The 15,545-nt window shown below is 42.9% G+C and overlaps 1 protein-coding gene across 1 annotated transcript in view; it reads left to right on the top strand.

Annotated features, from left to right (window-relative positions):
• Positions 1-15,545, top strand: part of LOC121877283 (titin-like) — an 83,515-nt gene that overhangs the window by 57,456 nt on the left and 10,514 nt on the right. Inside the window, exons 18-21 of the mRNA XM_042382960.1 lie at positions 3,096-3,253; positions 6,509-6,649; positions 7,514-7,547; positions 14,732-15,294. Coding sequence (XP_042238894.1) covers positions 3,096-3,253; positions 6,509-6,649; positions 7,514-7,547; positions 14,732-15,294 — 896 coding nt within the window. The remainder of the gene's footprint in view (positions 1-3,095; positions 3,254-6,508; positions 6,650-7,513; positions 7,548-14,731; positions 15,295-15,545) is intronic.

Below are 15,545 nucleotides of genomic sequence, written 5' to 3'. Positions count from 1 at the left end.
CTTCTCCTCCTCTTCTTCCTCCCCGTCTTTCTCCTCTATTTCCTCATCCCCTCCTCTCCTCTTCCTTCTCTTCTCTTCTCGTTCTCCTCTTCTCTTCTTCTTCTTCTTCTTCTTCTTCTTCTTCTTCTTCTTCTTCTTCTTCTTCTTCTTCTTCTTCTTCTTCTTCTTCTTCTTCTTCTTCTTCTTCTTCTTCTTCTTTATTTATTGGCTTTTTATTTAACTATTTTATTTTCTTAGCTATTTATTTTTATTTTTTTTCTATTTATTTATTTTATTTATTTATTTATTTATTTATTTTTTCTATTATTATTTATTTATTTATTTCTTCTTCATTCAGCTATTTATTATTTTATTTATTTCTTTATTTATTCTATCTATTTATTTATTATTTATTTATTTATTTATTTATTTTACTATTTATTTAACTATCTTTATTTATTTTTTTATTTATTTATTTTTTCTTTATTTATTTTTTTTATTTTATTTATTTTTTAATATTTTTTCTTTATTTATTTATTTTATTATTTAATTTTTATTTATTTATTATTTATTTATTTATTTATTTATTTATTTTATTTATTAATTTTATTTATTTATTTATTTAACTTCTTTATTTAACTATTCTTTAACTTTAACTAACTATTTTTATTATTTTAATTCTTTTATTTATCTTCTTCTTCCTTCTTCTTCTTCTTCTTCTTCTTCTTCTTCTTCAACTTTTCTTCTTCTTTATTTCTTCTTCTTCTTCTTCTTTTCTTCTTCTTCTTCTTTTAACTTCTTCTTCTTCTTCTTCTATCTATTTAACTTCTTTTTTATATTTTCTTCTTCTTCTTGTTTCTTCTTCTTCTTCTTCTTCTTCTTCTTCTTCTTCTTCTTCTTCTTCTTCTTCTTCTTCTTCTTCTTCTTCTTCTTCTTCTTCTTCTTCTTCTTCTTCTTCCCCTTCCTCTTCCCTTTTCCTCCTTCTCCTCTTTCCTCCTCCTTCTTCTATTCCCTACTTCTCCTTCTCCTCTCAAACTATACCGTTGATCCTTCTTGTTATTTTCTGGAATAGATTTTCTTTTTCTTCTTCTTTCCCCTCCCCCCTCTCTCTCTCTCTCTCTCTCTCTCTCTCTCTCTCTCTCTCTCTCTCTCTTACCGATTCCTTCCTCACCTCTCACTTTCTTCTTCCCTCTCATCCTCATCCTGCCTGGTCCTCCCTGATACATCTCCTTATATCTTCTCTCTCTCCTTTCCCTCCCTTCCTCCCTTTCGTGTCTTTGTCACTTTCGCCAATGCCTCCCTAACTTACTGTCTTTCTTTCCTCCATTCATTCACCTTTCTTCCTTCGTCCATTTCTTCCTTCGTTTATTCCTTTCTTTTATCCTCCCTTCCTTTCCTCGAGCTCCCAGCCTTCCGTTGCTTTCCTAAAACATTTGCATATCCTGCCCCTCCTCTCTCCACTCAGTCGAACACCTTCTCCCCACCCCTCCCCCTCCCTTTCTTCCCTCTCTTCTCTCCTCCCACCCTTCTCCCCTCCATCTCCCCTTCCTGCTCTTCTCCCCTCCTCTCTCCCTTCCCCGCTCTTCTACCTTCCTTTCCCTCCTTTCCTCTCTTCTCCCCTCCCTCTTATATTGTCCCCTCTCTTCCCCCTTCCCTATTTCCCTCTCTCCCTGTCCTCTTCCTTTTTCCTTCCCCTTTCTTCTCTTCTCCCATCCCCTTCCCTCCCTTCTCCCACTTCCCCCTACCTCTTCCCTCCTCTCCCTGTCACCCTTCTTCCCTCCTCTTCCCTCTCTTCTCCCCCTTCCCTCTTTTCTCCCCTCCCCGTCCTCTTCCTTCTCCCTCCCCTTCCCTCTCTTCCCCTTCTGCTTCCTCTCTTCTCCCTCCCTTCCTTCTTTTTTACCCTCTCCTTTCCTCCCTTCCCTCTCCCTCCCTTTCCTCTCTTTCCCCTTCCTCTCTTCCCCCTTTCCCCTTTTCTTTCTTCACCCCTCCTTCCTTCTCTTCTCCCTCTCCTTCCTTCTTTTACCCTCTCCTTTCCTCCTTCCCTCTTCCTCCCTTTCCTCTCTTTCCCCTTCCCTCTCTTCCCCTTTCCCTTTTCTTTCTTTTCCCCTCCTTCTTCCTCTTCTCCCTCCCCCATCCTCTTCTTTCTCCCCCTTCTTCTCGAGATATGCTTCCCCAATTTTTCCTAACTTTAGTTATTAACCAATTCACGCCTATCTTATTCTCTTTTCTTGACTATCTCCCTCAGTCATCAAATTCTCCTTCTTCTTCCTTTTAATCAATTTTGCTTCGTTCTCTCGTCGTTGTAAATCCCAAGGGACTCTGTTTAACTTCTGATATCGCTTATCCCCCATTTGTCATTCACATTTTTTCATTACCCACGTTTTATCTCTCTCTCTCTCTCTCTCTCTCTCTCTCTCTCTCTCTCTCTCTCTCTCTCTCTCTCTCTCTCTCTCTCTCTCTCTCTCTATTTAATCCCTGTTTTGTCTCTCATCATCGCCTGCTCTACCTCCCAAATCATCACCCACACTTCCCTAATCCCTTCATTGAACCCCTGTTTTGTCTCTTTAACATCGTTCACCCGATATTAGTGTATTAAATCAGAGAACGAAACTTCATCCTTTCCTTTAAGCCACGGCCAACCTCCACGCTCACCTCATACATCCTTCAACTTTTTCCGTTCTTGGCCTCTCGTTGACTTCCTTTACTCATTCTCTGAAATTTATTATACAATGAAATAAAACCCCACCCTCCAACCCTCCACCCTTGAAAAAAAAATAACATTGGCAAGACTCAACTAAGATTCATGTTCATAACAATAGGAAATGTAGAAGCCTTGGTGAGATCTCTCTCTCTCTCTCTCTCTCTCTCCCTCTCTCTCTCTCTCCTCTCTCTCTCTCTCTCCATCCTTACTCTTACATCGCAACTTCTCACTTATCCTTCTACTCCTCCTTCTACGCTTGAGCTTCTTTTTCCTCCTCCTCCTCCTCCTCGTTTTCCCCCTCTCTCCTTCGCCTACCCCTATCTCCTCTCCTACCTCCCCCTCGCCCCCAACCTCCTCATCCTCTTCTACACCTTCCCCACCTCTTGCTAATCTCCTTCGTGACACTCTCTCCCAGGTGGCGGATGTTGAACGAGACACTGACGCAGGACGTAACGTCGGAGGGCCTGGAGTCTCGGCTACGACTACCGGCGACGGCGGCCTCGCTGGGAACCTACTACTGCTACGTCAACAATACCATCGGCGAGTCCATCCCCTGTGAAATTGACGTAACAGGTCAGTATTGGCTGGGGGTGATGGGGGAGGTGAGGGATGGAGATGACGATAGGCAAAATAGAGAGAGGAGGGAGATGAGGAAGAATGGTGGAGAGGATGATGTTGGGCTGGCTAGAAAACGGATGGTAAGGGAGGAGATGACGATGCGATAGCTTGAGAAGAGGCGGAGGTAGGGAGCGAGGAAGGGCGTAGAGGAAGATGAGGGAACGTAGAGAGAACTGAGGATGTGGGGAAGACTGGTAGGTGAGGAAAGGGTACACTGTGAAGGAATAGAAGAAGAGGAAAGTGTGAGAAGACTGAAAGGTGAGACGAGGAAAAGCGTGAGGAGGACGAGGGAGGTATCAGTAGCGTTAAGGGAAAAATAACGAGAGGTAATGGAGTAGGAAGGAGGGCGGTGAGTGGGGAAAAGGTCGGTGAGTAGGAAGAGGTCGGTGAGTAGGAAGAGGGCGGTGAGTGGGGAAGAGGTCGGTGAGTGGGAAGGATGTCGGTGAATGGGGAGAGGGCGGTGAGTGGGGAAGAGGTCGGTGAGTGGGAAGGATGTCGGTGAATGGGGAGAGGGCGGTGAGTGGGGAAGAGGTCGGTGAGTGGGAAGGATGTCGTTAAGTGGGAAGAGGTCGGTGAGTCGGAAGGATGTCGGTGAGATGGGAAGAGGTCGGTGAGTCAGGAAGAGGTCGGTGAGTTGGGAAACGGTCAGTAAGTGGGAAAGTCAGTGAGTAGGAAGAGGTCGGTGAAGTGGGAAGGATGTCGATAATGGGGAGAGGTCGGTGGAGAAGTGGGGAAGCGGGCGGTGAGTGAGGAAGGAGGAGTCAGTGGTGGGAAGATGTCGGTGAGTGGGAAGAGGTCGGGAGGTGAGTGGGAAGGAGGGCGGTGAGAATGGGAAGGTCGGTGAGGTGGGAGGTCGGTGAGTTGAGAGCAGTCAGTAAGTGGGAAGGGTCGGTAGTGGAGCAGGATGTCGGTGAGTGGGGAAGAGGAGGTCGGTGGAGTGGGAAGAGGTCAGCAAGTGGGAAAGGTCGGTGAGAGTGGGGAAGAGGTCGGTGAAGTGGGGGAGAGGGTCTCGGTGAAGTGGGAGGAGGTCGGGGAGGTGAAGGAGGTGGTCAGTCAGTGGGAAGGATGTCCGTGAGTGGGAAGAGGTCCGGTGGAGTGGGGAAGGATGTCCAGTGTATGAGTCAGGAGGATGTCAGTGTGAGTTGGGAAGAGGTCGGTGAGGTGGGGTGGAGGCCGGTGAGTGGGAAGGATGTCGGTGAGTGGAGAGGAGGTCGGTGAGTGGGAGGGAGGTCGGTGGAGTGGGGAGGAGGTTGGTGAGTGGTAAGCGGGCCGGTGAGTGGGAAGGATATCGGTGAGTGGGAAGGAGGTCGGTGAGTGGGGAGGAGGGTCGGTGAGTGTGGGGATGCCGGTGAGAGATGGGATGCCAGTGGATGGGGAGAGTCAGTGAGTGGGGAGGATGTCGGTGAATCCAGGAGTAGGTCATGTGAGTCAGGGTAGGTCAGTGAGTGGGAGGAGGTCGGTGAGTGGGGGAGGAGGTTGGTGGAGTGGGAAGGATGTCGGTGAGAGTGGTAGGATGTCGGTGGCAGGTGGGAGGAGGTCCAGAGTGGGGAGGAGGTCGATGAGTGGGAAGGATGTCTGTAAGAGAGGTGTAGCCGGTGAGTGGGGAGGAGGTCGGTGAGTGGGGAGGAGGTCGGTGAGTGGGAAGGATGTCGGTGAGTAGGAAGGAGGTCAGTGAGTGGGAAGGAGGTCGTGTGAGTGAGAAGGCAGTCGGTGAGTGGGGAGGAGGCCAGTAAGTGGGAAGGGGATCGGTGAGTGGGCAAAAGGTCGATGAGTTGGGTGGAGGCCAGTGAGTGGGAAGGGGTCGGTGACTGGGAATTGAATTTGCCGCAGATAGCAGCTAGTTTATTGTGCATCCCATGCTCATCCTGTGAGTAGCACAAAGAGGAATACTGAGTAGGGTACACAAAGGGTGTTTATCAGACCCCAGTGATCATAATATTGTGGCATTGAGTGTTACAGAGTATTTCCAGTACATTGTCTGTTAAATCGGTACATAAAATATTGATTGGGTACTAGATGCGAAGTGTGGATACAGCCACAGTATATCAGCTATATTGCCATCGGAGATAAAGTGCTGTGCCATTGCATACAGGAAGGAGGTAGGTGAGTGGGGTAAGTTAGTGGTGGCTTACGGGGATAGGTGTTACAGGTGGTAAATGGAAGGGTTGCAGCAGGTTAGGGGATAATTACTGGAGGTAAAAGGAAGATCATTGGGTGTAAGGGGAAGGTTACAGGAGGGAAGGGATATTAGCCCCAGGTACTTCGGACAGAGAGAATGATGAAGCAGGAGAATGAGGCGATAACTCGAATGATATTTGATAACAGCAACAAACAAAAACCTCTTGATGACACATTGTGATTGTGACAGACCAGAACCCCACGTTTCTTGGCAGATAGTTCAGAATCAGCTGTGTATTATCCAGGGAATAACATCTCTGTAAAGTGTTGTTTGAAGCGATGGAAATAAAGTAACACGTTATTAATGGCTGAACGGGGGTACCAAAAAAAAAATGAGCCTGGATAAAAAAAAATTCTCGTAGCAAGTGGAGGAGTTGAGTGTGGGAATGTCATGATATTATGGCTTTATATACAACCATATTGTATTGTACTCACTTCCTGCATGAATTTTGTATATTATGTCTACATACAGAGTTAAAATTTCCTTTAAAATCTAGTATAGTGCTAGTGTATGGAGGCAGAGAAAGGTTTTATGTGTACCTGCCTGGCGGGTTTGGTGCCTGGTGCAATTTACTGATGAATAAAGATTTAGATGTGTCGCTGTTGGTCTCAATAAGTGTACGTGAAGCAAGTCTCTTCCTTATGTAAACGTGTGTGAGCAGTTTGACACAATAGAATATAAATATAGCTAATAGTAGTTCAGTGCTGCTGTACATATTAACTGCATGTACGCTTGCATTAATTATTTTCAATATTGACCATTTAATATTCAATATTAGAAATTTTAACATTATGAAATACATAATTTCACTGTAATTCAATGTTGGATTAGATTTGCATGGCGATACATTCACTTTTTGTTTAAAACGTTTAATATCTCTGGCATAAAGTGTGTAGTGCAACAATAAACGTAGATGTATTTCAGTGACGCAGTAGCGATAGTGTACTGTAGAGCAGTCGTCGTTCTACTGTATATAACAATCCACTAACCTTACTAAAGTTCGGTTTCCACGTCCGTCCATACATTATAAGGTGTCGCAGGCATTATGGAGAAGCTCGGGGACGACAACATCATCGTCATCTCCGCCATAGTAGCAGCCGTCATCGTCCTCGTCCTCATCATCTGCGTCGTCATTATCGTCATCTGCCGTAGACAAAGGCAAGCCGGAAAATGTAAGTACAACCTGGCACTCCCCTCCTGTCGTTTTCCTTGTGTCTAGATTTTTACAAGCTTTTTTTAGATTTGCTTTGATAAAGAAAATGGGAAGTAACTTTTGGATGTTGGATATATGACTTTATACAATGTTCATCTAGATAGAGCTCAGTGAATGTTAAGTGTTAGAACCAGGTGTTGTAGTAGAGATCTTAGTTTGCATCAGAACCTAAAGTTACGGACCATCTCAAAAAACAAAAAAAAACATAATCGACCATAAGCTAACTGGAGGACAACTTCAGGAGTTTATCTCTTGCCAGTACTCCAAGTAAATATATTCTTAATGTTTATATATGTAATTACTTATTTTATCTATATACTCCTGGGGTTCGTTTTTAGTCATTATAATAACCAATGTGGGGAGTCTAGAATTAGATGACAGCATGAGAGTGGTGTGTGTAGCTTCTTGGACTTTAGCTGGTGCTGTGTCAGACCAAAAATCTGTTTATATTAATCTACTGAGTGACGCCTCTCCCAACCATGTGCCTGTGTTTCATGAATATTGTGTATTTTCACTTAGCTTTCGTTACTAATTGTATTGATTTGTGAAGATTTTTCAACCTAAGATAATAAAATTACTGTTTTTCTTCTCTTATTTAAAGGGAAGAACACCAGTCACCATTGTTGGAGAGGTGTGACACATTATAGTTATCGTGATATTTGCACACTAACATAGCTCACACAGTGTATCAAGAACCGCCTGCAATACGGCACTCACACACCCATACACACTCAAACATCTGGCATTAGGGGTCTCCCCAGTGCAAGTCCCTTGGGCCTCATATTTAAACTAGCGCGTTTCTTTCCCTCCCCTGCTTGCTTAGACAACGGTACGACCAACTTACAGGAGAGAGAGAAGTAAGTTCCATTCCTTTCATGTCATTTTTCGTTTGTTAATATTCTAAAACCAGTAAATAAAATTCACTTAAATTCACTAGTAAAAGAAGTAGTTGAAAAATAAGTAGTTTGTTCATTCTATGTTATTTTATATTTTGTGTATTATTCACCTCGAATTCAGTTTTTCTTGACGTAGATTTATTATTTTGGATGAAGTAGCTTAAAATTTTGTTCAAAAAATTATTATTATTATTATATATATATATATATATATATATATATATATATATATATATATATATATATATATATATATATATATATATATATATATATATATATATATATATATATATATATATATATATATATGCATGGTTAGCTAAGTCACCAAACATAGATTCCAGGACATTTTCTCTAACACTAACTGAGCAGCCCCTTGCATGGGTACTTGAACCCTTAAAAAGAGAATTTATCCATGATTCTGATTTGCTTAACAACAAGACTGTAGCTCAGTAGCCCTTGCATTATTATGTTTAAACTTTGTGGAAGAGCCACCTTGTTATACTAGACCTCACGTCTATTACACCACCTTTCTGGTATTGTCACGTCCTCAGTGTGTGCTTGAGCACCAACTGGTACCCCATAATGTGATATCCCACTGGGCTGCTCTGTGCCATTACCTGCTTCGGGTACCGTGATCACGAGACCCAGCTCAGGTACTGAAAACCGAGTCAAATCAACTGCTTCTTTGGCTTGCTGTTCCTGGGTAAAATTTATGTAAATTTATATTTGTGTAAGATATTTTGTGTTTATAATTTATATTTGCATTTGATTAATTATGCGTTAATTTATAGTAAAATACAGAGTTCTACATAATCATGACTATATAGCCGTGTGTGTTATCAGGATCTGCAGCCAAAGTAGCTTCTAAAGGGTTTCTACTAATCAGCTGTGGGCTCAGGAGCTGGTAAATTTCCGCCCTCTGGAGAGACACTTGGTCCTTACACTCAGGCATTGTGTTCATGGGAAGATTACTGCAAGCATAAAATGTTCACTGTCGCTGATATTGTTCATCTGTCGTGTAAAAAACAGACACAGTGGAAAATGTCCGGCATTGTCGATGTATTAAGTTGTACATAGACGTTAACTTCATGAATGTGTCCCCTGAGTGAACAGCTTTAATGTCTCTTAACTGAAAGCGGAAGTGTAGTCAGTTCCAGCTGGATAATCTCTGCACTTAGCACACAGCCTTCGCCTCCCTCTCCCCTTCCCTTCATCCCGTTCTCCATTTCGTAGTAGCCCGGAGCCACACCCGCAGCTACTAACGGTCGGGAGACTCACACTGAGTTACTGCTTCCTGCTTTCCTATGCCTTCCACCCGACATTATTTAAAGTATTGTAGGACTAGCTTTAAATGCATGCTGGTAATTAAAAGACATTACTAATATCTGCAGTAATCTTAAAGCATCTTTAAAAATAAGCACCAATCTTTTCTCTCTACCCAAAGTTAGTTTTGTACGCAACTGATATGAAAAAAATATGAATATAAGAGATATATTTAATTTAATACAGTGGCACATTTCTTACAAGTGTATTGCTTTTCACGTTCCGGAACGGGTCCTGGGTCCTGTCTGTGTATGCAGAGGTTGCCTTGTGCAACGTTTCCATCACCGGGCATATGTCGGGAGCAAGAAGCACTAAATCTCGGTATTTTCACATTGCCCCCCCCCCCACACCACGATTTATAACCCATTATATACAAAATAGATTATACTATGTTGTACATAGACGTACTTCTTTTATCCAAAATCAACCTCGATTGCATTCTCATAAATCGCAAAATCCCTTTGGAATTGCATCACTATTTTGTACATGACTTGTTTAAATTTCCCCACATGGCCCCTTGCAGTTTGTTTCCCTCCTCCCCTCCTCTTGGCAAGTCGTTCTTCCATGAATTCTAAACACAGCTGAGGCACTATTTATCGTGACCATCAGAGGAGGTTACTGTGCCGGTATATACTTCACCGCTAGGTCCTCAAGCACGGTATTGTGTTAACGTGATTCATCGCTTAAGACGTCAGGAATTTGAAAGCGATCACAATTCTGGAGCAGCTTGTCGGTCACTGAAATTTCTCCACTGCTTTTGCTGCCGACGGCTTAGTAGAGAAGAATGTTTCCCCAGGACGCCAGCTGTTAATGGTGATCTATTGTTCCCCAGTCACTCCCTCAAACTCTTGTTTAGAATTCAGCAAGAACTCAGAACTCGCAACTCATCACGAAAAATAACTCTTGCGGACTTAAGTGTGCGGCTCATAAGTTTTAAACCATCCCCTTGGCCTTTAAGAACCGGTTTAAAAGTTCCATAATAAACTTTAATTCAGGAGGGCGAAAAATACATTATTTTACTGCATAAAGAGATTTTTAGTTCTTATCAACCCAATTGTTCTCTGTTAATTCATGTAATGGTGAATTAGGTTTCCATTTTTGTTATAGCAGAAAATTTATAATAGAAACAAATAGGTATTGTGTTTATCCACTTCTTCTTCGGTAATTAATATTGTCCTCAATTTCTTTTTAAGTAATGGTGCCCCACTGAAATCGGCCTGTTTTTTTTATGTGCCAATATTTATCATCACATCCTCTGTGTCTCTTCTTATTCTCGTCCATTTTCTCCCTCATATTTTTGTTCTCTTAATACTATGCGACTGATGTCTCCAGCTATCGTTGCTGCTCTTCACCATCACCCTTGCCCCTTTCTGTTTTAGGTGCCCTTACAATCTCCGTAACCCATGTCCTCTAAGGTCTCCAGAGTCCTTCTCCCCCTGCCCTAACCCTCCCCCAGTTGTCAGTATCAGTATCTTAAGTGCCGTGTGTCATTTTCTTGCGTGCGAGCAGCCACCACAACCACTACAACCACCACCACCACAGCCACCACCAGCTGTGGGAGGACGTTACTCAGGCTTGGCTCATACCTTCCTTAACTGCCGCCCACAGACCCACACCCGCCACTAGCTCCGCCACTAGCTCCGCCACTCACCCACGCCCACACAGCCGCCCCTGCCTCCTGGCCATGCCCACGCGCCACCAGCTGCCTACGCATTACTACCACCACAATCACCATTACTACCACAATCGTAACTGCATTGCGCCCAATTGCCGTATATTACACGATTTACCTCAACTAAGTACTTTTTAAGGAATATAGAATACAGTTTAAAAAATAATATACTGTATATATATATATATATATATATATATATATATATATATATATATATATATATATATATATATATATATATATATATATATATATATATATATATATATATATATATATATATATATATACAAATATATTTAATTAATTTGTAAGTACTTTGTTATACAAATTGGGTTTCCGCGGGTATAGACACGTCAGTAAAAAGAGTATGGAGGTAAGGGTGAAACTCCATCACAATACGCAGCTGGGGCGCTCTAAGAGGCGGCGGGTGGGAGGTACGCGACTAGGGCCAACTTGGAAAAGGAATTCTGCGTTTGGAAGCTTAGTTTACCACCTAACTTGTTACAACTTGCTGGTTAACGATCCATCCTGATGCAGTATTTGTTTTCTCAGCTCCTCCACTCCTTCCAGGTTCCCTCACCCTCCTCCTCTCTCTCCTTCACTCTCCTTCCCACCCTCCCACTGGCACCTTGTGGCACCTCCCCCTGAGCAGGTAAACAAGACTACTGTGCACCGCCCCGACACGAGCTGGAAGAGTCACTGAACATTAGCCAATTATTCCTGAATAATAATTTATTGTAATTGATTCTCCATTTGATAACTACAGTAGTGTAAGTCTTTTGAGACCTTCGTCAGTTTTCTGAACAAATGTCGTTATAGATTTAAGAGGGATTTAGAGGAGTAAAATGACTGCTTTGATCAGCGGACGACATTACATAAGGGAAGATGCCAAGGTACAAAATCCCCTTAATTGTTCTATTAATTTATGATAATAAAGGCTAAAGACCAGGTATGTTAAATATTTATCCAATGAAACATTAAGAAAAAAAATCATTACCACTACTGCAGCCAGTAAATACCAACAAAATGTTTTTGTACTTGCTAATAAGGTTTTATTTTTTCATAGAACGGTACTTGCTTCGGCAGTACATATATTATACTACTAAACAAAATTAGTGCATCAGTGTGCTATTTGAATAATTAATTTATGCCCAAATTTCACCTAAGCCGGTGAGGAGATACAAAGTTCCAGTAAAATAACAATTCAATGTAGGTTGAAACAGCCTTTTGCAGATGACAATCAATGTGTGAATAATCGGTATCTGTTAGACTGTAGGGAATCCCTTTGATCTCCAATTTAACCCGCCCAGTGAACAGTCTCGCCTCATCCTAAACCCTCACCAACGCTACTGATCTGATCCAACACCGTCTACACAGAGTTCACGCTTATCCCGATGATTAGTGGTCGGATAAACGAGTATAATGTGAATAACGATGGATCCGGCTCAGCTGCCTCTCCTTCCCACAACCACCACCTTAACCCTTCTGTTTGCATTTTTAAACTGTCAAAGATTTGTGTGCATGTTTCCGTGCTACAGTAACTGAGTGTACTAGTGTACGGGTGTGTGTATGGGCATGTCTGTACGACTGGACAATACTACTACTACTGCTGCATTACTAACTCAAGCCTGTCAGTTACATTTCTTTAACAACTCTCAGGAATTGCACATCACCTAAGATAAAGGCAAAATATGGAATTTATTCGCATTTTTTCCAACTTTTGTGAATGTGTAGCTTATTCTATTGACTGACTTTTTTTAAGGTCCAAATTTTTCTTCAAGTTTTTTGCTATGTTTTGTGAATGCGCATCCCATTCATTCAATTTGATGTATGTATGTATGTATGTATGTATGTATGTATGTATGTATGTATGTATGTATATGTTTTGTTTTTGCTTTTGTTTATTTTATTGAAAAATGGCAAAAGCTAAGATGTAACTCTCATGTTCTTATTGTTGCTGTCTATTTTCTGGCTGTACTCGTTGTTGTACATGTTGCCTTAAGTGTGAGGTGGATGGTCAGTGTGGCTTGAGACACCTCCCTGGCTATGTCAGAGGTGAAGGTGTCGTTGTGTGGGTGTGGCCTTGTCTGCCTGAGGGTGAGCCTGTAACGTGTGCAACGCTACCCCGTGTTTTGTCCACGTGGCGTGAGAATATTATAAAATGTTGAGACACTTGTGTAGGGCACGTGTGTACGCCCAAGTAGGCACGTGTCGTACGCCCGTGTAGGTACGTGTGTACGTCCAATTAGGCACGTGTGTACGCCTGTGCGGGCCCTGGTGTCCTGGGCTACAGCATAAGGCGTATCAGGTGTTAAAGGGGGCTGAGTGTAGCCTGGGTGTAGCTAAGAGTTGGGGCCCGGGTGTTACAGACAAGGTGGACGAAGAGCCGAGCCCCGAGCACGCGTCCAAGGAACTGCCCTCATGAACACCCCGGAATCCCTCACTCGTCACCACCGTAAGTATTGGCTGTTGCTGTTCCTGCTGCTGCTGCCTCGTCGCTGCTGCCGCCTGCTGTAGCGCTGGCTGGATCAGGACGGGATCATGCTACCCGAGCTCAGAGACACACCTTCAGACGGGATAACCTATTTATTGTCGACACGTTTCTAAAACACCCAACAAATTTCTGATATCCATAAAGGATGTTACTAACCATTTGTTATTGTCAAGTTATCATTTTTTTTCTCGTTTGGTCCTTCAAAGAATCAGAAATTTGTGGTAGAATGAGTAGAAGAATAATGTTGCTCACTCTTACCTGTGTTTTTGAAACCAGGTGTGAGGAAGGGCCGGGCGCTCCCCTTCCCCCAGCCACCACTCAGCAGGCAGACGGCCGTCTCGTCTTGTGTTGCTAAGTGTTCGTCTCGTCTTGTACTTCCCTGTATGTGCCTCGTGTGCGTGTGTACGTGAACAAGTGTGCGTGTGTACCTAATGAAGCGCCTGTAAGCGTCCATTTTTTTCTTCCTCTCATCCCAGTCATTCTTTTTTCCTCCCTTGTCCTCGCTTACCTCCCCAGTCCTAGCCTCCCTAACCACCTTCCCTGTTACACACCTCAACCTTACCAGATAACCAAACGAAAATAAATCCTTTTTTTCTAGGATTTACAAATTAGTGACAAGTTTTATTAATGATGTTTAGAAGTGTAAAATTTTGAAACGTTTGGACATACGTGATCGTAGACAGCGAACCATTCATGTAAACTAATTTTAAAGAAGACAAAATTCCGATAGAAACCGGAGACTTTTCCAGCTTGCGTTCAAGAACGGGCATGAAAATCGGCTGAATGCATTATTAAGTTCTTTAATATTTTTTTCGCTTACCCATTTATATTTAGCTACTATTTAATCTTGAATACGTAATGTAAGTTTATCTGTTCCTTTCTTTTCTTTTCCATTTGATGCATCGTCCCTACTTACTGCCTGTCCTAAAACCCTAACCTACGGAAAGGAGTAAGTTCCGATAGTACCGCTACCAATGCACAAGGTAATCTGATCCTTTTAGTTGGTCCTCGTAGTCCGTGTTCTGTTTGTTCCGAGAGTAATGCAGTATCAAGACGGCCAACAAATTTATAGCTGTTAAAATCAGCAATATGAGGCACTAATTAAGATCAATGCTGTGAATATTGCCGTATGTAATGATTGCAGTCTTGGACGACTGAGTCGTGACATGAGTGACGAGTATTGGTACTGTATTATCCCTCCGGACCTGACTTAGTGCACGGCGTAGAAGGTTGACATGCGGCTTCCCTAGTCCATCTATAACACTTTTTTTTCTAGCTCACTGTCGTATACCTCTCTCTACACCACAAGGCAAAGGCTCTGCACTAAAAAAGAGTAACAGGTGGCTTTTTCCACATTGTATCTTACTATTTGTCATTAATAATTCGTGATTGATAGGCTTATCTGGAGTATCCTCGGGAAGCTTTCATTAGCTTGTGGGAAACAGTATTTGTACTGTAATTGGCAGATGAATGTTGTTGAGATAACATAAATTATGACTCACATCCTGATGATCAAATTGGAAGTATAGGCTCATTAATGACAGCTTCCCATGTCTCCTTTAGTTTCATTGATGTCGTGTGTGGTGAATGTGTTGATGTTGACGAAGGCGCTCTGGTGGCCCTTCTTTCCCCCTTCTGTTATAGCCCGGAAGGGACCTCGCCCCGCCCCGACCCCTTCTCCCCTGCCTCAGTCCAACCAGTACATAAGTGGCCACTCCGTCCCGGCGTCCACGTGCACGTCAACTCACTCACTAGCCTGACCGACGATTCTAAACCTATGCACAACAATAACACCATGACGAACCTTTTTCCTCCCACCACCACCGCCCCACCTCCTCCTCACAACCCCCAGCATTACCCGTACCACCAGCATCCTCTCCAACACGCTTCCCATCCCCTGGCCAACAACCACCACAACCAACAGGACAACCACCATCCTAGTTATTCCCACCCTCTACACCCTCACCAACAGTACCCGACTTTAGATAGCAAACGTGCTGGCTCCAGCCTCCGCAAGCTTAATTCCCACAATAACCCGCACACACTTCCTCGCCAAACCTCTCTGGATGTTTCACGGGAGGATTTGGTGTCCTCAGACCACTCTCCCACCTCCCACTCCCATCCTAAATCTGCGACTAACAACAACAAATACAGACCAAAAAGTGCTGTTTCTGACCTTGACGTAAACTTTCACACGGGGAATTCAGGTATGTTTCTCTACATGAACTTGTCCTACTTACGTATATACTGTGAGTGCAAAATGTAAACATAGTTGACCTGTAATGGTCATTCTAGTGGGTTTTTCTCTTATTGTATATTTTTAGACATTTTGCATCGCAGTACATCCTATAACTAAACTTTGTTCTCCCAAACTTAGCCAAAAAGTTTCCTCTTAATAAATACAAACAAAACAAGATAAACAATGGTAGTTGGTGTAGTTTCCGCACAAATAATTTCC

This window comes from Homarus americanus, unplaced genomic scaffold (genome assembly GCF_018991925.1).
Source record: "Homarus americanus isolate GMGI-L3 unplaced genomic scaffold, GMGI_Hamer_2.0 scaffold367, whole genome shotgun sequence".
Lineage (NCBI taxonomy): Eukaryota > Metazoa > Arthropoda > Malacostraca > Decapoda > Nephropidae > Homarus > Homarus americanus.
Note: the sequence above shows the minus strand (reverse complement) of the source record. Positions and strands in the feature narration are given on the sequence as shown.